Here is a 26,512-nt window from a genome sequence, read left to right as displayed (position 1 = left end):
GCCATGAGGGTGACTTAACAACACCTTTCAACTGCCTACATTGTCAAGCCTCTCCGGAGTTCCCAGCTCTGTGGTAGGTTTCCAGATTTTGAGCACATGTAATTGAGTTGTTTAGAAGCAACAGTTTTCCAGAGTCTGAGGTAAAGACTTAGGAAAATTGACTGAACTCTAACCAAACATTCAGAGACTTTTTCTTCATGGTTTAATAGTGTATGATTGTCTGCTGTTCCTAAGTCAGCAACCCAGTTTTCTTGTCAGTGAACTACTTAATACACTCTCTATATTAAAAAGATAATTAGAGGACTTCCCTGGTGGCACAGTGGTTAAGAACCCGCCTGCCAGTGCAGGAGACACGGGTTCAAGCCCTGGGCTAGGAAGATCCCACATGGTGCAGAGCAGTTAAGCCCGTGTGCCACAACTACTGAGCCTGCGCTCTAGAGCCCGCGAGCCATAACTACTGAACCCAGGTGCCATAACTACTGAGCCCGTGCACCACAACTACTGAGCCTGCGCTTTAGAGCCCACGAGCCACAACCACTGAGCTCGCGCGCCATAACTTCTGAGCCAGTGCGCCACAACTGCTTAAGCCCATGTGCTTAGAGCCTGTGCTCTGCAACAAGAGAAGCCACTGCAATGAGAAGCCCGTGCACCACAACAAAGAGTAGCCCCTGCTCACCGCAACTAGAAAAAGCCCACGCACAGCAACAAGGACCCAATGCAGCCAAAAATAAATAAATAAATAAAAATAAATTTATATTACAAAAAGGATAATTAGAGAGATAAGACCAACAATAAAAGGGAGAAGCCCTACCAACCCAGCTTCTGGTCCATAGGTTCTGATTCTTTTTTTTTGTTTGTTTGTTTGTTTGTTTGTTTGTTTTTGCGGTACTCGGGCCTCTCACTGTTGTGGCCTCTCCCGTTGCGGAGCACAGGCTCCGGACGCGCAGGCCCAGCGGCCATGGCTCACGGGCCCAGCCGCTCCGCGGCACGCGGGATCCTCCCGGACCGGGGCACGAACCCGCGTCCCCTGCAACGGCAGGCGGACTCCCAACCACTGCGCCACCAGGGAAGCCCTCTGATTCTTAAACTATGCAGAAGTAGAAAGGAATGACTAGGGAGTCCTTAGTGGTTAATAGTCCATTCAGGGGGATCTAAGGTAGCAAAACAGCATTAGATCCCACCCCTATTCTTATTTTTTAAAAAGACCAGTGGGTTCATAAGAACTGATAGGGCAGGGGTGGACCTCCCAGAAGGAAACCCTGGGAAAATCTACTTACTACCAGGCAGCTATCCAAGATATAAACAATTAGGTAAATATTTTGCAAATGCTATAACATTTTATTCTCTGTCAATTATGAGATGAAAAATACATTTTAAAAATAAATTTTGTGTTTAAATAACTTTTTCTACATACTTTCAGAATGCTTTACCACTTATTTTTATATAGGACCAGAATGATACTATTTGCAGGAGGAGCAATGGCAAGAAGTTTGGCTTAGAGATCTTGGGATAGTAAAGGGACCCCGTCCACATGGCCTTCCAACTTGGCACATACCTCTAACTTGCATTTGCACATATTTCCATTCCATGAGGTCCTGGACTTCAAACTCCAGGTCTCGAGCTGGGAAAGTTGTAAAAGAATATAAACAAATTAATCTGTGATTTGATCCTTAACTGTATCTTCTGAATTCCAGACAGAGTTACTGACCACATGGCAGTTTCTGATACTAAAGCAAAACTTAAACTGAATCCTTCAACAAAAATACCCAACTTCCATGGCAGGAGGTAAGTAATGAATTTATTAAGGTGATCAATATATTAAGATAAAGAATTATTAAGGTGATGAATATATTAAATGCTCATAAAGGCTATAATGAAACAAGTTAGAATGTTCTTCAAATATCTATTCTGTGTTAAAGTTAATTATAAAACAAAACATCTGAATTGAAGATAAAGATTCTTTTATGAAAAGAAAGATAGATAGATAGATACTTTTTGATTAGAGAAACAAAGAGTTCTCCTTCCTATTCTCCCAAATGAGAGGCTATTTTTGTGTGAGGGGACAGAATACCCCAGAAGAAGAGGGTTATCAGAAGGCTAAAGGAGTTGTCAGTTACACATTAAGACATTTCAAGTGCCGGTTTACAGGAGAATAAGCTCAGAGGATCATAAACCCCTAAGCGTCAGAATATAGAGAAAGAGTATGTAGCTCAACAATGGCCAGTAAAATGAAATCTGATAAATTAGCTATGACTAACCTTGAGCTAAAATTGGGAAGGGAGGTTTGCCTGTGACATTAACAATAGCTTTTTCTCAATCTGATAACTATACATTCCAATAAACAGTAGCCACTAATGACTGAAAATGAAAGCCTGATGCAAATTTTATCAGATCATAAAAAGAAAAGTCTCTCATCTCTCACAATTATCCATTTTCTTTGCCACTTTGAGTGGTGTCCTTGACTATGCCATTCTACAGGAATATATGACGGACTTTTTAATCAGGATGTGGGTAACACAACCTTATAGCAGCCAAATTCCTTGATCTCATTGTTCCCTTACCCTTCATCACGAACTATCTCTTGAAGTAGTGACTTCCTTGTCACTGAAAGTAGTCAAGCAAAGACTAGATAATACCACATGTAGAGGGAATTCCTACATGAGATGAGAGGCTAAGACTGGGTTCATTCCAAACCTAAAGTTCTTTGAACCTTTGAAACACTGTAAAATAAAAAAACTATTTCCCATGTTTGATCCAAGATAAGATTTGAAATTCTGCCAAGAGTATGGTTTTTTAAATGTAGCTAATAAAGAACTTGCATTGCCTGGGCTTCTACTTTCTTCCTGCTTCTTGAGAACTTCATATTTCTCCATCCACTGCATCTTTTATATCATGCAAAAGAAATCTGTTTATATTTAGAAATACAACAAATATAAAATAACCAATCTGAGTAAAGGCATCAAGTTGGTAATGAAAAGCAAACACTAGAAGATATCAATGTTAGTAAAAGCTGAGAAAAATAAGACTAATTAGATCAAATTCCATGTCAGAAAAATTGAGAATGGTGCATTTCACCTCCTATTTTACCAGGTCCTCTTTAAAAATGGGCTGAATCTAGTAGACACTGTAGAGGATACTAAATTCATAAGCTATAATTTTTTTATTTAACTACCACGTTTAGTATTTCTTATAGTTTTACTTTTTAAATTGCTTCTTGTAAAAGCACAAAACCTGAGAGATGACATATTTCTTAAAGCTTTTAGTTCTACTAGTATCAAAACTAAATGTATTTTAAATAAAATTAATCCATAAAATTATGATTATAAATTTACTATTAAATTACCATATTATAAGTAAACTCAGTTCTGCATAATACATTTTTATGTTCCTAAACTAATAAATTGCTGCAGATATATACAAAATATCCCCAAAGTATTAATATTTTCCTCTTTTTCCATATTTTATTTTCCTGAGGAAATAAAAGGTCACCTAGGGTTCCAAACTTTCCAGAACTTTTCTCTCTTGATGAGAGATAGATAGATATGGTTGATATAGAGACATCGAGACAGAGAGACAGAGAGACAGAGAGAGGGAGAAAGAGAGAAAAAGATCGATCTACCGCTCTCGCTCTCTCATATGCTGGTAAAAATACAATTTGGCAAAGTTGTAAAATAAATGTGAATACAAAATTTCACTATAAGTATATTCACCATAAGATTATTTAAACTAGTTAAAAATTTGAAACAACTTATATTTCCAACAATCGGAATAGTGTGAGACTTATATTCTTCAATTTTGGCAACAAATAAACCTGGATTTGGATCCCAGGGCTTCCAGTTATTAGCTGTGTGACTCAGGACAAGTTATTTAATTCCTCTGAGCCTCAGTTTCCTCTTTTGTAAAATAGGAGAAATCAGATTTTTTTAAGGGGGTAAGGTTGATGGGCAAGTATAGGGGAGAGGTGGACCTCGGTGGCCAACATCAGTGTCCATCCTGTAGCTATTGGCAATTGACAGTAACAGGGCCCTTAGGTGGTGTGACTCTGGATATATTTTGATGCTTACAGTCACTCCAGTCAGCAGAAACTGAAGAAGGGAACTAATATTTGCTGGTTTCAATAAGTATCTCTTTTCTCAGGGATAAAGATTTACCAGGACCTCTGCCAAGCCAATTACAGCACAAAGAAAGGAAGTTGAGCCCTTCACGAATACGAGGTAATGAGACCCATCCCAAAATGAAAGCATAAACAAAAGCCCCTTAATATATCTGATCATTTTTTTTCTCTAAGGGAGATCTGGGATTTCAAAGGTTGTCTACAGTGCTCTGTTATTTAAAAGCAAAAAATATCTATATTTTATGATACAATGTCTAATTTGTGGGAAGGAAGGTGGATTACTTTTTTTTAATATTTATTTAGTTTTTGGCTGTGCCAAGTCTTAGTTGCGGCACGTGGGATCTTCATTGTGGCAGGTGGGATTTTTAGTTGCACCATGTGGGATCTTTAGTTGTGGCATGCAGACTTCTTAGTTGCAGCATGCGGACTTCTTAGTTGCAGCACGAGGACTCTTATTTGCCACATGCATGCGGGAACTAGTTCCCCAACCAGGGATCGAACCTGGGCCCCCTGAATTGGGAGCATGGAGTCTTACCCACTGACCACCAGGGAAGTCCTGGGGGATTACTTTCAAATAGACATCTTTAAGAATTTAGACAGTCCTGGCCAAATATTTTTATTCCAAGGAGAACTTGTGGTGTGCAGAAGAAAAAATACAAGGTCAAATAGAAATTAAGTAGCAAAGCAGTATCAACACAACTAAAGTCCCAGAATTTATCACAGAAAAAAATTATAAGGATAAAATGAGCTACCCTCGCTACAGTTCATTCATCCAAACAACAAATACTTAAAGCCAACAGTGTACTAGGCAAAACACAGGTCAGACATGTTCCCTGCCCTAATAGGAAGTCTTACAGGGAAGACAGTTAAACCATGAATTTGTTGATTAAACCATTTAAATTACAACATGACACAAGTTATGATAGGGAAAGTATAGAGTTAAAGGAGCATAAAAGAAAGTGTCCTAACTTAGTAAGGATAGGAGGGAAGTCCCAGCGAAAGCTGAATAATGAGTAAATCAGACAAAGAGCACAGAAGGGAGGGTTCTGGGTAGAAAGAGTGGAATCTGCAAAGGCCCAGAGAAAAGGGAAAACATGACACACTAGAAAAACTAAAAAAAACAACAACAAAAAACATCAAGCATGGCTGTGTTTGGGTTCTGAGAAGGTTAATGCTTCGAACCCTCCAAGTTTGGAACCAACTAAGAAATTCCTCCAAGAGACAGGAATCAAAAAAACACCTTTATTGCTGGGAAAGCTGGTTTGGGAAACACAAAAGATTGGCAGAATCACAACTTCATTTTTCACTGTAAAACTGAACTAAATGCCTTAATAATAACAGTTTATGGCTTTATAATACTTCAAGGTTTCTGAAGTAAATTAATATACATTGGTGCTTTAAGGGTACCCACTATTTGTTTTAATCGGGTATTGTTGTACATACAGACATAGAAACAACTGTCCCGGAAGAAGTATTTTATTCTCAGAGATCCCTAAAAAATAAGAGACACAGCACACCATGAAGAGGGAAGCACCAGTGTCAGTCAAAAGGCAAAGGGTAGAGGGAAGTGGGCAAGAGCCTTAGTTTGGTTTCTGCAGGAAGGAATAGACAAGGCAGGATAAGCAGGTTTAGGATTGGCTAGTTAAATCATTTCAGTGAGCTCTGGGTATTCAGGGCTGTCCCTAGTTGTCTGATACCTGGCCCTGCAGTGATTAGGACAGAGGAACAGTAGCCCAGAGTTTAAGAGCCTAAGAAAGTTGGTGACTGGGGATACGGTCTCTGGATTGGTTGGTTTGTATATGAAGAACATGCTCACAGGCAAGTCTTTTACTATCGCTAGGAGCTGGCTAGTTATGGGAGGGGCAGGCCCTCCAGGATCAGCAAGGCCCCAGATATCAAAGCGTCAAATACAGAAACTAGAAAACGTGGTTGTCGTGAGGATTAAGCTCTATGAGAGGTTAATTTGTTCATTTTACAAATATTTATTGAACACCTCCAAATCCCCAACATCTGCTACCATCCTCACTCTCAGTTGATATCCTTGCTTCCTACCCCTTTATAATCGGAGAATTCTGATTCTGCAGTCAGAATAGAACTTCCACAGACTCCCGCTTCCATATCTACCCCCACCAGCATCTGTCCCCACAAACTCTGCCCTCCTCCCTCTTCCACAAATGAACTTTATACTTTTATCTAAAGTCAATCCTTCCATTGTGGACTAGATCACATCCCTCTCTCAAATTCAAAGATATGACCAAAGAAACTGTGCCCCCCTCTCCAACACCAATTTTTTTCACTCTCTATTATATCATTCCTATTATCATACAAATTTACTATTATTGCCCCTAAGAAATATATTGTGACCTCATTTCCTCCTCCAGCTACTATAGAATTTCTTTGCTCCTCTTTGCAGAAAAATTCCCCGAAAGAGGTGTCTATACTCATTGTCTCCAAAACTATTTTTCCCATTCCTAGATATTTACACGTTCTTGTTTTCTTCCTACCTCACTGGTCACTCCTCAGTCTGCTTTACTAGTTTCTCCCTTTCTCCTGATTCCTCTTCATGTTAGACCACCCCAGAGCTCAGTCCTTGATCCTCTTCTCTTCTTCATCCCACTCACACATGTGGTGATCTCATCTAGTCTTAGGCCTTAAATACCTACATGCCAACAATTCCCAAATGTACATGTCCAGCCAGGTCTCTCTCCCCAGCTTCAGACTCATATCTAACTGCCTACCTGACATCTCCAATTGTATGTCAAATAGACACCTCAAACTCAACATGTCAAAAACTGAACTCCTGGGAAAGTCCCTGGCAATCCAGTGGTTAGGACTCCACGCTGCCGCTGCTGGGGTCCCAGGTTCAGGGAACTAAGATTCTGCAAGCCACATGGCGTGGCAAAAAAAAAAAACAACTGAACTCCTGATATGTTCCTCTTACTCTTTTTTTTTTATTGTAGTAAAATATACATAACATAAAAATTACAATTTTAACCATTTTTAAGAGTTCACACAGATCAGTGGCATTAAATATGTTCACACTGTCCTCTAACCATCACTACCATCCACCTCCAGAACTTTTTCATCATCCCAAACTGAACCTCCAGACCCATTAACCAGTAACTCCCCATCCTCCCCTCCCCTCAGCCTCTTACTTTTAAAATTTGACCTACCCATAGCCTTCCCCATCTCAGATAATGATGTTTCATCCTTCCACTTGTTCTGGAAAAACTCTGGACTCATCCTTGACTCTTCGTTCTCACCCTACCTCACCCTACCTCTAAATCCATCAGGAGGGACTTCTCTGGTGGCACAGTGGTTAACAATCCGCCTGCTAACGCAGGGGACATGGGTTTGAGCCCTGGTCAGGGAAGATCCCACATGCTGTGGAGCAACTAAGCCCGTGTGCCACAACTACTGAGACTGCTCTAGAGCCTGCAGGCCACAACTACTGAGCCCCCATGCCGCAATTACTGAAGCCCACGTGCCTAGAGCCCATGCTCCGCAGCAAGAGAAGCCACCAGAATGAGAAGCCCTCCCACCACAACGAAGAGTAGCCCCCGCTCGCGGCAACTAGAGAAAGCCTGCGTGCAGCAACAAAGACCCAATGCAGCCAAAAATATAAATAAATAAATAAATAAATAAATAAATGAAGAAATGTGTATTTTAAAATATATATAAATAAATAAATAAGATCCATCAGGAAATCTCATTGGCTCTACGTTTAAAATAGATGGAGATTTATACCACCTCTACTGCTACAACCCTGGTCTAAAGCACTGTTATTGCTCACCCACAGTAGCCTCCTACCTGAGGCTAGTCTCCCTGCTTCTACCCAAATCCTTACAAAAGTCTGTTCTAACAACAGCCACAGTGATCCTGTTAAAATATAAGTCACGTCGGGGAGAGGGAGGCGCTGACCTACGTAACTCTGAAAACGACATTTTGACTAGAAAATGTAAGACTGAACACAAAAGGAGCTATACATAAACAACACACAATATACTCTAATTAGTAAAGTTGTTTCTCATAGGGGTATGGATTAACAATTCTGAAACTGTTGTACATGTATATGACAATTGAATAAATAAGTGACTCAATGGTGGATGGTGGGAGCCAGGTTTCTCTCTGTTGGAGTAGGAAGTTTCAGATAAACAAGGGGAGAAGGCTAAAGTGAAGCAGTGGAACTGGATTAGAGTGAGACATTAGTGTGAACTCATGTTTAACTTAATATGGATGCAGATGGATAGATCAAGAAATAATATGATCTGTGTGTATACATGGGTTAGTATATGTGCATATATTTCCTAGCTCTGTTTGCTGAGAGGACTTAAAAGCACTGACACCCCCACAGCAACAAGCATACCCAGCACCCAGATCTTGACTTCCAATATCAGTCTCCTATGAAAGAATCAGAGTTCCTTGGATAAATGGCTGATTCTAGGGCTTTGGCAGAGAATATACAAAATGAACCTGGAATATCTTGCAGTGCCAGAAAGTAAGGAGATGCTCAAAATACAAAAGGACAAGAGCATGTCAAGGAGATACAGAAATGAACCTGAAAGAGCTCACAACAGCCAAAGCTGGAACAGTTTAAACAACAAAAATAAATAGAATAGTATTGGATTATAACTCAAAGTATAAAATAAATATCGATAAGTCCCAAGTGATAGAAATAAATGATTGAATTTTTTTTTTTTTTTTTTTTTTTGCTCTGTTGGGTCTTCGTTGCTGCACACGGGCTTTCCCCAGTTGCATCAAGCAGGGACTACTCTTGGTTGCGGTGCGCGGGCTTTTCATTGCGGTGGCTTCTCTTGCTGTGGAGCTTGGGCTGTAGGCACACGGGCTTCAATAGTTGTGGCACGCAGGCTCAGTAGTTGTGGCGCACAGGCTTAGCTGCTCCATGGCACGTGGGATCTTCCTGGACCAGGGCTCGAACCCGTGTGCCCTGCATTGGCAGGCGGATTCTTAACCACTGCGCCACCAGGGAAGTCCCATGATTGCATTTTTTAAATGAAGAAGAGACAAATCTCTCTTACAAGAGAATTCCAAATAATGTGTGTAGATAGTAGCTCTTCCAGGAGGTAGAGCTTAATCCCCATTCCCCTGAGCCCTCTGTCCCTTGAGTCTGGACCACCCTTAGCAACTTGCTTCCAAAGAGTAGAATATGAAAAAGGAAGGAAGGAAGTTTACAGTGGAAAAATCTGACAAACACTGCCTCAGCCAGTTAATCATGGTTGCCATCACCAGTGATAAGTCATGTTGATAGCCTTAATATAATGATGATAACACCACTTCAGTTCTGTGGTCTTCCTCCCCAAAACCCATAATCTCAGGCTAACCATGAGAAGAACATCAGAAAAACCCAAATTGAAGGACTTCTACAAAGTACCTGAACAACACTCCTCAAAACTGACAAGGGTGGGACTTCCCTGCTGGGGCAGTGGCTAAGAATCCCCCTGCCAACGCAGGGAACACAGGTTAGATCCCTGGTCCAGGAAGATCCCCCGTGCCACGGAGCAACTAAGCCTGCGAGCCATAACTATTGAGCCTGCGCGCCACTACTACTGAAGCCCGTGTGCCTAGAGCCCGTGCTCCGCAACAAGAGAAGCCACCGCAATGAGAAGCCCGTGCACCACAACAAAGAGTAGCCCCTGCTCACCGCAACTAGAGAAAGCCCGCGCACGGCAACGAAGACCCAATGCAGCCAAAAATAAATAAATAAAAATAAATAAATTTATATTAAAAAAAGGATAATTAGAGAGATAAGACCAACAATAAAAGGGAGAAGCCCTACCAACCCAGCTTCTGGTCCATAGGTTCTGATTCTTAAACTATGCAGAAGTAGAAAGGAATGACTAGGGAGTCCTTAGTGGTTAATAGTCCATTCAGGGGGATCTAAGGTAGCAAAACAGCATTAGATCCCACCCCTATTCTTATTTTTTATTTTTTATTTTTTTTATTTCTTATTTTTTATTTTATTTTTTTTTTTGTGGTACGTGGGCCTCTCACTGTTGTGGCCTCTCCCGTTGCGGAGCACAGGCTCCCAATGTGCAGGCTCAGCGGCCATGGCTCACGGGCCCAGCCGCTCCGTGGCATGTGGGATCTTCCGGGACCGGGGCACGAACCCGTGTCCCCTGCATCGGCAGGCGGACTCTCAACCACTGCGCCACCAGGGAAGCCCTATTCTTATTTTTTAAAAAGACCAGTGGGTTCATAAGAACTGATAGGGCAGGGGTGGACCTCCCAGAAGGAAACCCTGGGAAAATCTACTTACTACCAGGCAGCTATCCAAGATATAAACAATTAGGTAAATATTTTGCAAATGCTATAACATTTTATTCTCTGTCAATTATGAGATGAAAAATACATTTTAAAAATAAATTTTGTGTTTAAATAACTTTTTCTACATACTTTCAGAATGCTTTACCACTTATTTTTATATAGGACCAGAATGATACTATTTGCAGGAGGAGCAATGGCAAGAAGTTTGGCTTAGAGATCTTGGGATAGTAAAGGGACCCCGTCCACATGGCCTTCCAACTTGGCACATACCTCTAACTTGCATTTGCACATATTTCCATTCCATGAGGTCCTGGACTTCAAACTCCAGGTCTCGAGCTGGGAAAGTTGTAAAAGAATATAAACAAATTAATCTGTGATTTGATCCTTAACTGTATCTTCTGAATTCCAGACAGAGTTACTGACCACATGGCAGTTTCTGATACTAAAGCAAAACTTAAACTGAATCCTTCAACAAAAATACCCAACTTCCATGGCAGGAGGTAAGTAATGAATTTATTAAGGTGATCAATATATTAAGATAAAGAATTATTAAGGTGATGAATATATTAAATGCTCATAAAGGCTATAATGAAACAAGTTAGAATGTTCTTCAAATATCTATTCTGTGTTAAAGTTAATTATAAAACAAAACATCTGAATTGAAGATAAAGATTCTTTTATGAAAAGAAAGATAGATAGATAGATACTTTTTGATTAGAGAAACAAAGAGTTCTCCTTCCTATTCTCCCAAATGAGAGGCTATTTTTGTGTGAGGGGACAGAATACCCCAGAAGAAGAGGGTTATCAGAAGGCTAAAGGAGTTGTCAGTTACACATTAAGACATTTCAAGTGCCGGTTTACAGGAGAATAAGCTCAGAGGATCATAAACCCCTAAGCGTCAGAATATAGAGAAAGAGTATGTAGCTCAACAATGGCCAGTAAAATGAAATCTGATAAATTAGCTATGACTAACCTTGAGCTAAAATTGGGAAGGGAGGTTTGCCTGTGACATTAACAATAGCTTTTTCTCAATCTGATAACTATACATTCCAATAAACAGTAGCCACTAATGACTGAAAATGAAAGCCTGATGCAAATTTTATCAGATCATAAAAAGAAAAGTCTCTCATCTCTCACAATTATCCATTTTCTTTGCCACTTTGAGTGGTGTCCTTGACTATGCCATTCTACAGGAATATATGACGGACTTTTTAATCAGGATGTGGGTAACACAACCTTATAGCAGCCAAATTCCTTGATCTCATTGTTCCCTTACCCTTCATCACGAACTATCTCTTGAAGTAGTGACTTCCTTGTCACTGAAAGTAGTCAAGCAAAGACTAGATAATACCACATGTAGAGGGAATTCCTACATGAGATGAGAGGCTAAGACTGGGTTCATTCCAAACCTAAAGTTCTTTGAACCTTTGAAACACTGTAAAATAAAAAAACTATTTCCCATGTTTGATCCAAGATAAGATTTGAAATTCTGCCAAGAGTATGGTTTTTTAAATGTAGCTAATAAAGAACTTGCATTGCCTGGGCTTCTACTTTCTTCCTGCTTCTTGAGAACTTCATATTTCTCCATCCACTGCATCTTTTATATCATGCAAAAGAAATCTGTTTATATTTAGAAATACAACAAATATAAAATAACCAATCTGAGTAAAGGCATCAAGTTGGTAATGAAAAGCAAACACTAGAAGATATCAATGTTAGTAAAAGCTGAGAAAAATAAGACTAATTAGATCAAATTCCATGTCAGAAAAATTGAGAATGGTGCATTTCACCTCCTATTTTACCAGGTCCTCTTTAAAAATGGGCTGAATCTAGTAGACACTGTAGAGGATACTAAATTCATAAGCTATAATTTTTTTATTTAACTACCACGTTTAGTATTTCTTATAGTTTTACTTTTTAAATTGCTTCTTGTAAAAGCACAAAACCTGAGAGATGACATATTTCTTAAAGCTTTTAGTTCTACTAGTATCAAAACTAAATGTATTTTAAATAAAATTAATCCATAAAATTATGATTATAAATTTACTATTAAATTACCATATTATAAGTAAACTCAGTTCTGCATAATACATTTTTATGTTCCTAAACTAATAAATTGCTGCAGATATATACAAAATATCCCCAAAGTATTAATATTTTCCTCTTTTTCCATATTTTATTTTCCTGAGGAAATAAAAGGTCACCTAGGGTTCCAAACTTTCCAGAACTTTTCTCTCTTGATGAGAGATAGATAGATATGGTTGATATAGAGACATCGAGACAGAGAGACAGAGAGACAGAGAGAGGGAGAAAGAGAGAAAAAGATCGATCTACCGCTCTCGCTCTCTCATATGCTGGTAAAAATACAATTTGGCAAAGTTGTAAAATAAATGTGAATACAAAATTTCACTATAAGTATATTCACCATAAGATTATTTAAACTAGTTAAAAATTTGAAACAACTTATATTTCCAACAATCGGAATAGTGTGAGACTTATATTCTTCAATTTTGGCAACAAATAAACCTGGATTTGGATCCCAGGGCTTCCAGTTATTAGCTGTGTGACTCAGGACAAGTTATTTAATTCCTCTGAGCCTCAGTTTCCTCTTTTGTAAAATAGGAGAAATCAGATTTTTTTAAGGGGGTAAGGTTGATGGGCAAGTATAGGGGAGAGGTGGACCTCGGTGGCCAACATCAGTGTCCATCCTGTAGCTATTGGCAATTGACAGTAACAGGGCCCTTAGGTGGTGTGACTCTGGATATATTTTGATGCTTACAGTCACTCCAGTCAGCAGAAACTGAAGAAGGGAACTAATATTTGCTGGTTTCAATAAGTATCTCTTTTCTCAGGGATAAAGATTTACCAGGACCTCTGCCAAGCCAATTACAGCACAAAGAAAGGAAGTTGAGCCCTTCACGAATACGAGGTAATGAGACCCATCCCAAAATGAAAGCATAAACAAAAGCCCCTTAATATATCTGATCATTTTTTTTCTCTAAGGGAGATCTGGGATTTCAAAGGTTGTCTACAGTGCTCTGTTATTTAAAAGCAAAAAATATCTATATTTTATGATACAATGTCTAATTTGTGGGAAGGAAGGTGGATTACTTTTTTTTAATATTTATTTAGTTTTTGGCTGTGCCAAGTCTTAGTTGCGGCACGTGGGATCTTCATTGTGGCAGGTGGGATTTTTAGTTGCACCATGTGGGATCTTTAGTTGTGGCATGCAGACTTCTTAGTTGCAGCATGCGGACTTCTTAGTTGCAGCACGAGGACTCTTATTTGCCACATGCATGCGGGAACTAGTTCCCCAACCAGGGATCGAACCTGGGCCCCCTGAATTGGGAGCATGGAGTCTTACCCACTGACCACCAGGGAAGTCCTGGGGGATTACTTTCAAATAGACATCTTTAAGAATTTAGACAGTCCTGGCCAAATATTTTTATTCCAAGGAGAACTTGTGGTGTGCAGAAGAAAAAATACAAGGTCAAATAGAAATTAAGTAGCAAAGCAGTATCAACACAACTAAAGTCCCAGAATTTATCACAGAAAAAAATTATAAGGATAAAATGAGCTACCCTCGCTACAGTTCATTCATCCAAACAACAAATACTTAAAGCCAACAGTGTACTAGGCAAAACACAGGTCAGACATGTTCCCTGCCCTAATAGGAAGTCTTACAGGGAAGACAGTTAAACCATGAATTTGTTGATTAAACCATTTAAATTACAACATGACACAAGTTATGATAGGGAAAGTATAGAGTTAAAGGAGCATAAAAGAAAGTGTCCTAACTTAGTAAGGATAGGAGGGAAGTCCCAGCGAAAGCTGAATAATGAGTAAATCAGACAAAGAGCACAGAAGGGAGGGTTCTGGGTAGAAAGAGTGGAATCTGCAAAGGCCCAGAGAAAAGGGAAAACATGACACACTAGAAAAACTAAAAAAAACAACAACAAAAAACATCAAGCATGGCTGTGTTTGGGTTCTGAGAAGGTTAATGCTTCGAACCCTCCAAGTTTGGAACCAACTAAGAAATTCCTCCAAGAGACAGGAATCAAAAAAACACCTTTATTGCTGGGAAAGCTGGTTTGGGAAACACAAAAGATTGGCAGAATCACAACTTCATTTTTCACTGTAAAACTGAACTAAATGCCTTAATAATAACAGTTTATGGCTTTATAATACTTCAAGGTTTCTGAAGTAAATTAATATACATTGGTGCTTTAAGGGTACCCACTATTTGTTTTAATCGGGTATTGTTGTACATACAGACATAGAAACAACTGTCCCGGAAGAAGTATTTTATTCTCAGAGATCCCTAAAAAATAAGAGACACAGCACACCATGAAGAGGGAAGCACCAGTGTCAGTCAAAAGGCAAAGGGTAGAGGGAAGTGGGCAAGAGCCTTAGTTTGGTTTCTGCAGGAAGGAATAGACAAGGCAGGATAAGCAGGTTTAGGATTGGCTAGTTAAATCATTTCAGTGAGCTCTGGGTATTCAGGGCTGTCCCTAGTTGTCTGATACCTGGCCCTGCAGTGATTAGGACAGAGGAACAGTAGCCCAGAGTTTAAGAGCCTAAGAAAGTTGGTGACTGGGGATACGGTCTCTGGATTGGTTGGTTTGTATATGAAGAACATGCTCACAGGCAAGTCTTTTACTATCGCTAGGAGCTGGCTAGTTATGGGAGGGGCAGGCCCTCCAGGATCAGCAAGGCCCCAGATATCAAAGCGTCAAATACAGAAACTAGAAAACGTGGTTGTCGTGAGGATTAAGCTCTATGAGAGGTTAATTTGTTCATTTTACAAATATTTATTGAACACCTCCAAATCCCCAACATCTGCTACCATCCTCACTCTCAGTTGATATCCTTGCTTCCTACCCCTTTATAATCGGAGAATTCTGATTCTGCAGTCAGAATAGAACTTCCACAGACTCCCGCTTCCATATCTACCCCCACCAGCATCTGTCCCCACAAACTCTGCCCTCCTCCCTCTTCCACAAATGAACTTTATACTTTTATCTAAAGTCAATCCTTCCATTGTGGACTAGATCACATCCCTCTCTCAAATTCAAAGATATGACCAAAGAAACTGTGCCCCCCTCTCCAACACCAATTTTTTTCACTCTCTATTATATCATTCCTATTATCATACAAATTTACTATTATTGCCCCTAAGAAATATATTGTGACCTCATTTCCTCCTCCAGCTACTATAGAATTTCTTTGCTCCTCTTTGCAGAAAAATTCCCCGAAAGAGGTGTCTATACTCATTGTCTCCAAAACTATTTTTCCCATTCCTAGATATTTACACGTTCTTGTTTTCTTCCTACCTCACTGGTCACTCCTCAGTCTGCTTTACTAGTTTCTCCCTTTCTCCTGATTCCTCTTCATGTTAGACCACCCCAGAGCTCAGTCCTTGATCCTCTTCTCTTCTTCATCCCACTCACACATGTGGTGATCTCATCTAGTCTTAGGCCTTAAATACCTACATGCCAACAATTCCCAAATGTACATGTCCAGCCAGGTCTCTCTCCCCAGCTTCAGACTCATATCTAACTGCCTACCTGACATCTCCAATTGTATGTCAAATAGACACCTCAAACTCAACATGTCAAAAACTGAACTCCTGGGAAAGTCCCTGGCAATCCAGTGGTTAGGACTCCACGCTGCCGCTGCTGGGGTCCCAGGTTCAGGGAACTAAGATTCTGCAAGCCACATGGCGTGGCAAAAAAAAAAAACAACTGAACTCCTGATATGTTCCTCTTACTCTTTTTTTTTTATTGTAGTAAAATATACATAACATAAAAATTACAATTTTAACCATTTTTAAGAGTTCACACAGATCAGTGGCATTAAATATGTTCACACTGTCCTCTAACCATCACTACCATCCACCTCCAGAACTTTTTCATCATCCCAAACTGAACCTCCAGACCCATTAACCAGTAACTCCCCATCCTCCCCTCCCCTCAGCCTCTTACTTTTAAAATTTGACCTACCCATAGCCTTCCCCATCTCAGATAATGATGTTTCATCCTTCCACTTGTTCTGGAAAAACTCTGGACTCATCCTTGACTCTTCGTTCTCACCCTACCTCACCCTACCTCTAAATCCATCAGGAGGGACTTCTCTGGTGGCACAGTGGTTAACAATCCGCCTGCTAACGCAGGGGACATGGGTTTGAGCCCTGGTCAGGGAAGATCCCACATGCTGTGGAGCAACTAAGCCCGTGTGCCACAACTACTGAGACTGCTCTAGAGCCTGCAGGCCACAACTACTGAGCCCCCATGCCGCAATTACTGAAGCCCACGTGCCTAGAGCCCATGCTCCGCAGCAAGAGAAGCCACCAGAATGAGAAGCCCTCCCACCACAACGAAGAGTAGCCCCCGCTCGCGGCAACTAGAGAAAGCCTGCGTGCAGCAACAAAGACCCAATGCAGCCAAAAATATAAATAAATAAATAAATAAATAAATAAATGAAGAAATGTGTATTTTAAAATATATATAAATAAATAAATAAGATCCATCAGGAAATCTCATTGGCTCTACGTTTAAAATAGATGGAGATTTATACCACCTCTACTGCTACAACCCTGGTCTAAAGCACTGTTATTGCTCACCCACAGTAGCCTCCTACCTGAGGCTAGTCTCCCTGCTTCTACCCAAATCCTTACAAAAGTCTGTTCTAACAACAGCCACAGTGATCCTGTTAAAATATAAGTCACGTCGGGGAGAGGGAGGCGCTGACCTACGTAACTCTGAAAACGACATTTTGACTAGAAAATGTAAGACTGAACACAAAAGGAGCTATACATAAACAACACACAATATACTCTAATTAGTAAAGTTGTTTCTCATAGGGGTATGGATTAACAATTCTGAAACTGTTGTACATGTATATGACAATTGAATAAATAAGTGACTCAATGGTGGATGGTGGGAGCCAGGTTTCTCTCTGTTGGAGTAGGAAGTTTCAGATAAACAAGGGGAGAAGGCTAAAGTGAAGCAGTGGAACTGGATTAGAGTGAGACATTAGTGTGAACTCATGTTTAACTTAATATGGATGCAGATGGATAGATCAAGAAATAATATGATCTGTGTGTATACATGGGTTAGTATATGTGCATATATTTCCTAGCTCTGTTTGCTGAGAGGACTTAAAAGCACTGACACCCCCACAGCAACAAGCATACCCAGCACCCAGATCTTGACTTCCAATATCAGTCTCCTATGAAAGAATCAGAGTTCCTTGGATAAATGGCTGATTCTAGGGCTTTGGCAGAGAATATACAAAATGAACCTGGAATATCTTGCAGTGCCAGAAAGTAAGGAGATGCTCAAAATACAAAAGGACAAGAGCATGTCAAGGAGATACAGAAATGAACCTGAAAGAGCTCACAACAGCCAAAGCTGGAACAGTTTAAACAACAAAAATAAATAGAATAGTATTGGATTATAACTCAAAGTATAAAATAAATATCGATAAGTCCCAAGTGATAGAAATAAATGATTGAATTTTTTTTTTTTTTTTTTTTTTGCTCTGTTGGGTCTTCGTTGCTGCACACGGGCTTTCCCCAGTTGCATCAAGCAGGGACTACTCTTGGTTGCGGTGCGCGGGCTTTTCATTGCGGTGGCTTCTCTTGCTGTGGAGCTTGGGCTGTAGGCACACGGGCTTCAATAGTTGTGGCACGCAGGCTCAGTAGTTGTGGCGCACAGGCTTAGCTGCTCCATGGCACGTGGGATCTTCCTGGACCAGGGCTCGAACCCGTGTGCCCTGCATTGGCAGGCGGATTCTTAACCACTGCGCCACCAGGGAAGTCCCATGATTGCATTTTTTAAATGAAGAAGAGACAAATCTCTCTTACAAGAGAATTCCAAATAATGTGTGTAGATAGTAGCTCTTCCAGGAGGTAGAGCTTAATCCCCATTCCCCTGAGCCCTCTGTCCCTTGAGTCTGGACCACCCTTAGCAACTTGCTTCCAAAGAGTAGAATATGAAAAAGGAAGGAAGGAAGTTTACAGTGGAAAAATCTGACAAACACTGCCTCAGCCAGTTAATCATGGTTGCCATCACCAGTGATAAGTCATGTTGATAGCCTTAATATAATGATGATAACACCACTTCAGTTCTGTGGTCTTCCTCCCCAAAACCCATAATCTCAGGCTAACCATGAGAAGAACATCAGAAAAACCCAAATTGAAGGACTTCTACAAAGTACCTGAACAACACTCCTCAAAACTGACAAGGGTGGGACTTCCCTGCTGGGGCAGTGGCTAAGAATCCCCCTGCCAACGCAGGGAACACAGGTTAGATCCCTGGTCCAGGAAGATCCCCCGTGCCACGGAGCAACTAAGCCTGCGAGCCATAACTATTGAGCCTGCGCGCCACTACTACTGAAGCCCGTGTGCCTAGAGCCCGTGCTCCGCAACAAGAGAAGCCACCGCAATGAGAAGCCCGTGCACCACAACAAAGAGTAGCCCCTGCTCACCGCAACTAGAGAAAGCCCGCGCACGGCAACGAAGACCCAATGCAGCCAAAAATAAATAAATAAAAATAAATAAATTTATATTAAAAAAAGGATAATTAGAGAGATAAGACCAACAATAAAAGGGAGAAGCCCTACCAACCCAGCTTCTGGTCCATAGGTTCTGATTCTTAAACTATGCAGAAGTAGAAAGGAATGACTAGGGAGTCCTTAGTGGTTAATAGTCCATTCAGGGGGATCTAAGGTAGCAAAACAGCATTAGATCCCACCCCTATTCTTATTTTTTATTTTTTATTTTTTTTATTTCTTATTTTTTATTTTATTTTTTTTTTTGTGGTACGTGGGCCTCTCACTGTTGTGGCCTCTCCCGTTGCGGAGCACAGGCTCCCAATGTGCAGGCTCAGCGGCCATGGCTCACGGGCCCAGCCGCTCCGTGGCATGTGGGATCTTCCGGGACCGGGGCACGAACCCGTGTCCCCTGCATCGGCAGGCGGACTCTCAACCACTGCGCCACCAGGGAAGCCCTATTCTTATTTTTTAAAAAGACCAGTGGGTTCATAAGAACTGATAGGGCAGGGGTGGACCTCCCAGAAGGAAACCCTGGGAAAATCTACTTACTACCAGGCAGCTATCCAAGATATAAACAATTAGGTAAATATTTTGCAAATGCTATAACATTTTATTCTCTGTCAATTATGAGATGAAAAATACATTTTAAAAATAAATTTTGTGTTTAAATAACTTTTTCTACATACTTTCAGAATGCTTTACCACTTATTTTTATATAGGACCAGAATGATACTATTTGCAGGAGGAGCAATGGCAAGAAGTTTGGCTTAGAGATCTTGGGATAGTAAAGGGACCCCGTCCACATGGCCTTCCAACTTGGCACATACCTCTAACTTGCATTTGCACATATTTCCATTCCATGAGGTCCTGGACTTCAAACTCCAGGTCTCGAGCTGGGAAAGTTGTAAAAGAATATAAACAAATTAATCTGTGATTTGATCCTTAACTGTATCTTCTGAATTCCAGACAGAGTTACTGACCACATGGCAGTTTCTGATACTAAAGCAAAACTTAAACTGAATCCTTCAACAAAAATACCCAACTTCCATGGCAGGAGGTAAGTAATGAATTTATTAAGGTGATCAATATATTAAGATAAAGAATTATTAAGGTGATGAATATATTAAATGCTCATAAAGGCTATAATGAAACAAGTTAGAATGTTCTTCAAATATCTATTCTGTGTTAAAGTTAATTATAAAACAAAACATCTGAATTGAAGATAAAGATTCTTTTATGAAAAGAAAGATAGATAGATAGATACTTTTTGATTAGAGAAACAAAGAGTTCTCCTTCCTATTCTCCCAAATGAGAGGCTATTTTTGTGTGAGGGGACAGAATACCCCAGAAGAAGAGGGTTATCAGAAGGCTAAAGGAGTTGTCAGTTACACATTAAGACATTTCAAGTGCCGGTTTACAGGAGAATAAGCTCAGAGGATCATAAACCCCTAAGCGTCAGAATATAGAGAAAGAGTATGTAGCTCAACAATGGCCAGTAAAATGAAATCTGATAAATTAGCTATGACTAACCTTGAGCTAAAATTGGGAAGGGAGGTTTGCCTGTGACATTAACAATAGCTTTTTCTCAATCTGATAACTATACATTCCAATAAACAGTAGCCACTAATGACTGAAAATGAAAGCCTGATGCAAATTTTATCAGATCATAAAAAGAAAAGTCTCTCATCTCTCACAATTATCCATTTTCTTTGCCACTTTGAGTGGTGTCCTTGACTATGCCATTCTACAGGAATATATGACGGACTTTTTAATCAGGATGTGGGTAACACAACCTTATAGCAGCCAAATTCCTTGATCTCATTGTTCCCTTACCCTTCATCACGAACTATCTCTTGAAGTAGTGACTTCCTTGTCACTGAAAGTAGTCAAGCAAAGACTAGATAATACCACATGTAGAGGGAATTCCTACATGAGATGAGAGGCTAAGACTGGGTTCATTCCAAACCTAAAGTTCTTTGAACCTTTGAAACACTGTAAAATAAAAAAACTATTTCCCATGTTTGATCCAAGATAAGATTTGAAATTCTGCCAAGAGTATGGTTTTTTAAATGTAGCTAATAAAGAACTTGCATTGCCTGGGCTTCTACTTTCTTCCTGCTTCTTGAGAACTTCATATTTCTCCATCCACTGCATCTTTTATATCATGCAAAAGAAATCTGTTTATATTTAGAAATACAACAAATATAAAATAACCAATCTGAGTAAAGGCATCAAGTTGGTAATGAAAAGCAAACACTAGAAGATATCAATGTTAGTAAAAGCTGAGAAAAATAAGACTAATTAGATCAAATTCCATGTCAGAAAAATTGAGAATGGTGCATTTCACCTCCTATTTTACCAGGTCCTCTTTAAAAATGGGCTGAATCTAGTAGACACTGTAGAGGATACTAAATTCATAAGCTATAATTTTTTTATTTAACTACCACGTTTAGTATTTCTTATAGTTTTACTTTTTAAATTGCTTCTTGTAAAAGCACAAAACCTGAGAGATGACATATTTCTTAAAGCTTTTAGTTCTACTAGTATCAAAACTAAATGTATTTTAAATAAAATTAATCCATAAAATTATGATTATAAATTTACTATTAAATTACCATATTATAAGTAAACTCAGTTCTGCATAATACATTTTTATGTTCCTAAACTAATAAATTGCTGCAGATATATACAAAATATCCCCAAAGTATTAATATTTTCCTCTTTTTCCATATTTTATTTTCCTGAGGAAATAAAAGGTCACCTAGGGTTCCAAACTTTCCAGAACTTTTCTCTCTTGATGAGAGATAGATAGATATGGTTGATATAGAGACATCGAGACAGAGAGACAGAGAGAGGGAGAAAGAGAGAAAGAGATCGATCTACCGCTCTCGCTCTCTCATATGCTGGTAAAAATACAATTTGGCAAAGTTGTAAAATAAATGTGAATACAAAATTTCACTATAAGTATATTCACCATAAGATTATTTAAACTAGTTAAAAATTTGAAACAACTTATATTTCCAACAATCGGAATAGTGTGAGACTTATATTCTTCAATTTTGGCAACAAATAAACCTGGATTTGGATCCCAGGGCTTCCAGTTATTAGCTGTGTGACTCAGGACAAGTTATTTAATTCCTCTGAGCCTCAGTTTCCTCTTTTGTAAAATAGGAGAAATCAGATTTTTTTAAGGGGGTAAGGTTGATGGGCAAGTATAGGGGAGAGGTGGACCTCGGTGGCCAACATCAGTGTCTATCCTGTAGCTATTGGCAATTGACAGTAACAGGGCCCTTAGGTGGTGTGACTCTGGATATATTTTGATGCTTACAGTCACTCCAGTCAGCAGAAACTGAAGAAGGGAACTAATATTTGCTGGTTTCAATAGGTATCTCTTTTCTCAGGGATAAAGATTTACCAGGACCTCTGCCAAGCCAATTACAGCACAAAGAAAGGAAGTTGAGCCCTTCACAAATACGAGGTAATGAGACCCATCCCAAAATAGAAGCATAAACAAAAGCCCCTTAATATATCTGTTCATTTTTTTCCTCTAAGGGAGATCTGGGATTTCAAAGGTTGTCTACAGTACTCTGTTATTTAAAAGCAAAAAATACCTATATTTTATGATACAATGTCTAATTTGTGGGAAAGAAGGTGGATTACTTTTTTAAATATTTATTTAGTTTTTGGCTGTGCCAAGTCTTACTTGCGGCACATGGGATCTTCATTGTGGCAGGTGGGATTTTTAGTTGCACCATGTGGGATCTTTAGTTGTGGCATGCAGACTTCTTAGTTGCAGCATGCGGACTTCTTAGTTGCAGCATGAGGACTCTTATTTGCCACATGCATGCGGGAACTAGTTCCCCAACCAGGGATCGAACCTGGGCCCCCTGAATTGGGAGCATGGAGTCTTACCCACTGACCACCAGGGAAGTCCTGGGGGATTACTTTCAAATAGACATCTTTAAGAATTTAGACAGGTCTTCCCTGGTGGCGCAGTGGTTGGGAGTCCGCCTGCCGATGCAGCGGACACGGGTTCGTGCCCCAGTCCGGGAGGATCCCACATGCCACGGAGCGCCTGGGCCCGTGAGCCATGGCCGCTGAGCCTGCGCGTCCAGAGCCTGTGCTCCGCAACGGGAGAGGCCACAGCAGTGAGGGGCCCACGAACAGCAAAAAAAAAAAAAAAAAAAAAAAAAAAAAAAGAATTTAGACAGTCCTGGCCAAATATTTTTATTCCAAGGAGAACTTGTGGTGTGCAGAAGAAAAAATACAAGGTCAAATAGAAATTATGTAGCAAAGCAGTATCAACACAACTAAAGTCCCAGAATTTATCACAGAAAAAATTTATAAGGATAAAATGAGCTACCCTCGCTACAGTTCATTCATCCAAACAACAAATACTTAAAGCCAGGAGAAACACAGGTCAGACATGTTCCCTGCCCTAATAGGAAGTCTTACAGGGAAGACAGTTAAACCATGAATTTGTTGATTGAACCATTTAAATTACAACATGACACAAGTTATGATAGGGAAAGTATAGAGTTAAAGGAGCATAAAAGAAAGTGTCCTAACTTAGTAAGGATAGGAGGGAAGTCCCAGCGAAAGCTGAATAATGAGTAAATCAGACAAAGAGCACAGAAGGGAGGGTTCTGTGTAGAAAGAGTGAAATCTGCAAAGGCCCAGAGAAAAGGGAAAACATGACACACTAGAAAAACTAAAAAAAAAAAAAAAAAAAAAAATCAAGCATGGCTGTGTTTGGGTTCTGAGAAGATTAATGCTTCACCCCTCCAAGTTTGGAACCAACTAAGAAATTCCTCCAAGAGACAGGAATCAAAAATCACCTTTATTGCTGGGAAAGCTGGTTTGGGAAACACAAAAGATTGGCAGAATCACAACTTCATTTTTCACTGTAAAACTGAACTAAATGCCTTAATAATAACAGTTTATGGCTTTATAATACTTCAAGGTTTCTGAAGTAAATTAATGTACATTGGTGCTTTAAGGGTACCCACTATTTGTTTTAATCAGGTATTGTTGTACATACAGACATAGAAACAACTGTCCCGGAAGAAGTATTTTATTCTCAGAGATCCCTAAAAATAAGAGACACAGCACACCATGAAGAGGGAAGCACCAGTGTCAGTCAAAAGGCAAAGGGTAGAGGGAAGTACCAGTGTCAGTCAAAAGGCAAAGGGTAGAGGGAAGTGGGCAAGAGCCTTAGTTTGGTTTCTGCAGGAAGGAATAGACAAGGCAGGATAAGCAGGTTTAGGATTGGCTAGTTAGATCATTTCAGTGAGCTCTGGGTATTCAGGGCTGTCCCTAGTTGTCTGATACCTGGCCCTGCAGTGATTAGGACAGAGGAACAGTAGCCCAGAGTTTAAGAGCCTAAGAAAGTTGGTGACTGGGGATACGGTCTCTGGATTGGTTGGTTTGTATATGAAGAACATGCTCACAGGCAAGTCTTTTACTATCGCTAGGAGCTGGCTAGTTATGGGAGGGGCAGGCCCTCCAGGATCAGCAAGGCCCCAGATATCAAAGCATCAAATACAGAAACTAGAAAACGTGGTTGTCGTGAGGATTAAGCTCTATGAGAGGTTAATTTGTTCAATTTACAAATATTTATTGAACACCTCCAAATCCCCAACATCTGCTACCATCCTCACTCTCAGTTGATATCCTTGCTTCCTACCCCTTTATAATCGGAGAATTCTGATTCTGCAGTCAGAATAGAACTTCCACAGACTCCCGCTTCCATATCTACCCCCACCAGCATCTGTCCCCACAAACTCTGCCCTCCTCCCTCTTCCACAAATGAACTTTATACTTTTATCTAATGTCAATCCTTCCATTGTGGACTAGATCACATCTCCTCTCTCAAATTCAAAGATATGACCAAAGAAACTGTGCCCCCCTCTCCAACACCAATTTTTTTCACTCTCTATTATATCATTCCTATTATCATACAAATTTACTATTATTGCCCCTAAGAAATATATTGTGACCTCATTTCCTCCTCCAGCTACTATAGAATTTCTTTGCTCCTCTTTGCAGAAAAATTCCCTGAAAGAGGTGTCTATACTCATTGTCTCCAAAACTATTTTTCCCATTCCTAGATATTTACACGTTCTTGTTTTCTTCCTACCTCACTGGTCACTCCTCAGTCTGCTTTGCTAGTTTCTCCCTTTCTCCTGATTCCTCTTCATGTTAGACCACCCCAGAGCTCAGTCCTTGATCCTCTTCTCTTCTTCATCCCACTCACACATGTGGTGATCTCATCTAGTCTTAGGCCTTAAATACCTACATGCCAACAATTCCCAAATGTATATGTCCAGCCAGGTCTCTCTCCCCAGCTCCAGACTCATATCTAACTGCCTACCTGACATCTCCAATTGTATGTCGAATAGACACCTCAAACTCAACATGTCAAAAACTGAACTCCTGGGAAATTCCCTGGCAATCCAGTGGTTAGGACTCCACGCTGCCGCTGCTGGGGTCCCAGGTTCAGGGAACTAAGATTCTGCAAGCCACATGGCGTGGCAAAAAAAAAAAAAAAAAAAAAAAAAAAACAACTGAACTCCTGATATGTTCCTCTTACTCTTTTTTTTTTATTGTAGTAAAATATACATAACATAAAAATTACAATTTTAACCATTTTTAAGAGTTCACACAGATCAGTGGCATTAAATATGTTCACACTGTCCTCTAACCATCACTACCATCCACCTCCAGAACTTTTTCATCATCCCAAACTGAACCTCCAGACCCATTAACCAGTAACTCCCCATCCTCCCCTCCCCTCAGCCTCTTACTTTTAAAATTTGACCTACCCATAGCCTTCCCCATCTCAGATAATGATATTTCATCCTTCCACTTGTTCTGGAAAAACTCTGGACTCATCGTTGACTCTTCGTTCTCACCCTACCTCTAAATCCATCAGGAGGGACTTCTCTGGTGGCACAGTGGTTAACAATCCGCCTGCTAACGCAGGGGACATGGGTTTGAGCCCTGGTCAGGGAAGATCCCACATGCTGTGGAGCAACTAAGCCCGTGTGCCACAACTACTGAGACTGCTCTAGAGCCTGCAGGCCACAACTACTGAGCCCCCATGCCGCAATTACTGAAGCCCGTGTGCCTAGAGCCCGTGCTCTGCAACAAGAGGAGCCACCGCAATAAGAAGCCCGCACACCTCAAGGAAGAGTAGCCCCCAATCGCTGCAACTAGAGAAAGCACGCGCGCAGCAACAAAGACCCAACACAGCCAAAAAAACAAAAAACAAAGAAACAAAAACTAGCAAGGGTATCAGAAAAAAAGGAAAGTCAGATAAACTGTTATAGAGAAGAGGTTAAAAAAACATGATGATTAATTGTAATATGGTGTCCTGGATGGGATCTTGGACAGAAAAAGGGTGTAGGGAAAAACGAGTAAAATCCGAATCATGTCTACAGTTTAGTTAATAGAACTACACCAGTGTTGGCTTCTTTGATGTGACAAATGTACCATAGTAATGTAAAATGTCAATGTTATGGGAAACTGGGTGAGAGAACTCTCTGTTCTATCTTT

General features: G+C 40.2%; 1 protein-coding gene across 1 annotated transcript in view; it reads left to right on the top strand.

Moving 5' to 3' along the window:
• The first annotated feature begins 1,621 nt into the window (after positions 1-1,621).
• The window catches only part of EFCAB3 (EF-hand calcium binding domain 3), a 46,901-nt gene continuing 22,010 nt past the window's right edge, over positions 1,622-26,512 (top strand). Inside the window, exons 1-6 of the mRNA XM_081218269.1 lie at positions 1,622-1,785; positions 4,138-4,214; positions 10,809-10,899; positions 13,252-13,328; positions 19,922-20,012; positions 22,357-22,433. Coding sequence (XP_081074395.1) covers positions 1,712-1,785; positions 4,138-4,214; positions 10,809-10,899; positions 13,252-13,328; positions 19,922-20,012; positions 22,357-22,433 — 487 coding nt within the window. The 5' untranslated portion in view covers positions 1,622-1,711. The remainder of the gene's footprint in view (positions 1,786-4,137; positions 4,215-10,808; positions 10,900-13,251; positions 13,329-19,921; positions 20,013-22,356; positions 22,434-26,512) is intronic.

The sequence above is a fragment of the Mesoplodon bidens genome (genome assembly GCF_964165515.1).
Source record: "Mesoplodon bidens genome assembly, chromosome: 19".
Lineage (NCBI taxonomy): Eukaryota > Metazoa > Chordata > Mammalia > Artiodactyla > Ziphiidae > Mesoplodon > Mesoplodon bidens.
The sequence above is the reverse complement of the archived record's forward strand: the minus strand, read 5'-3'. Positions and strand labels throughout refer to the sequence as shown.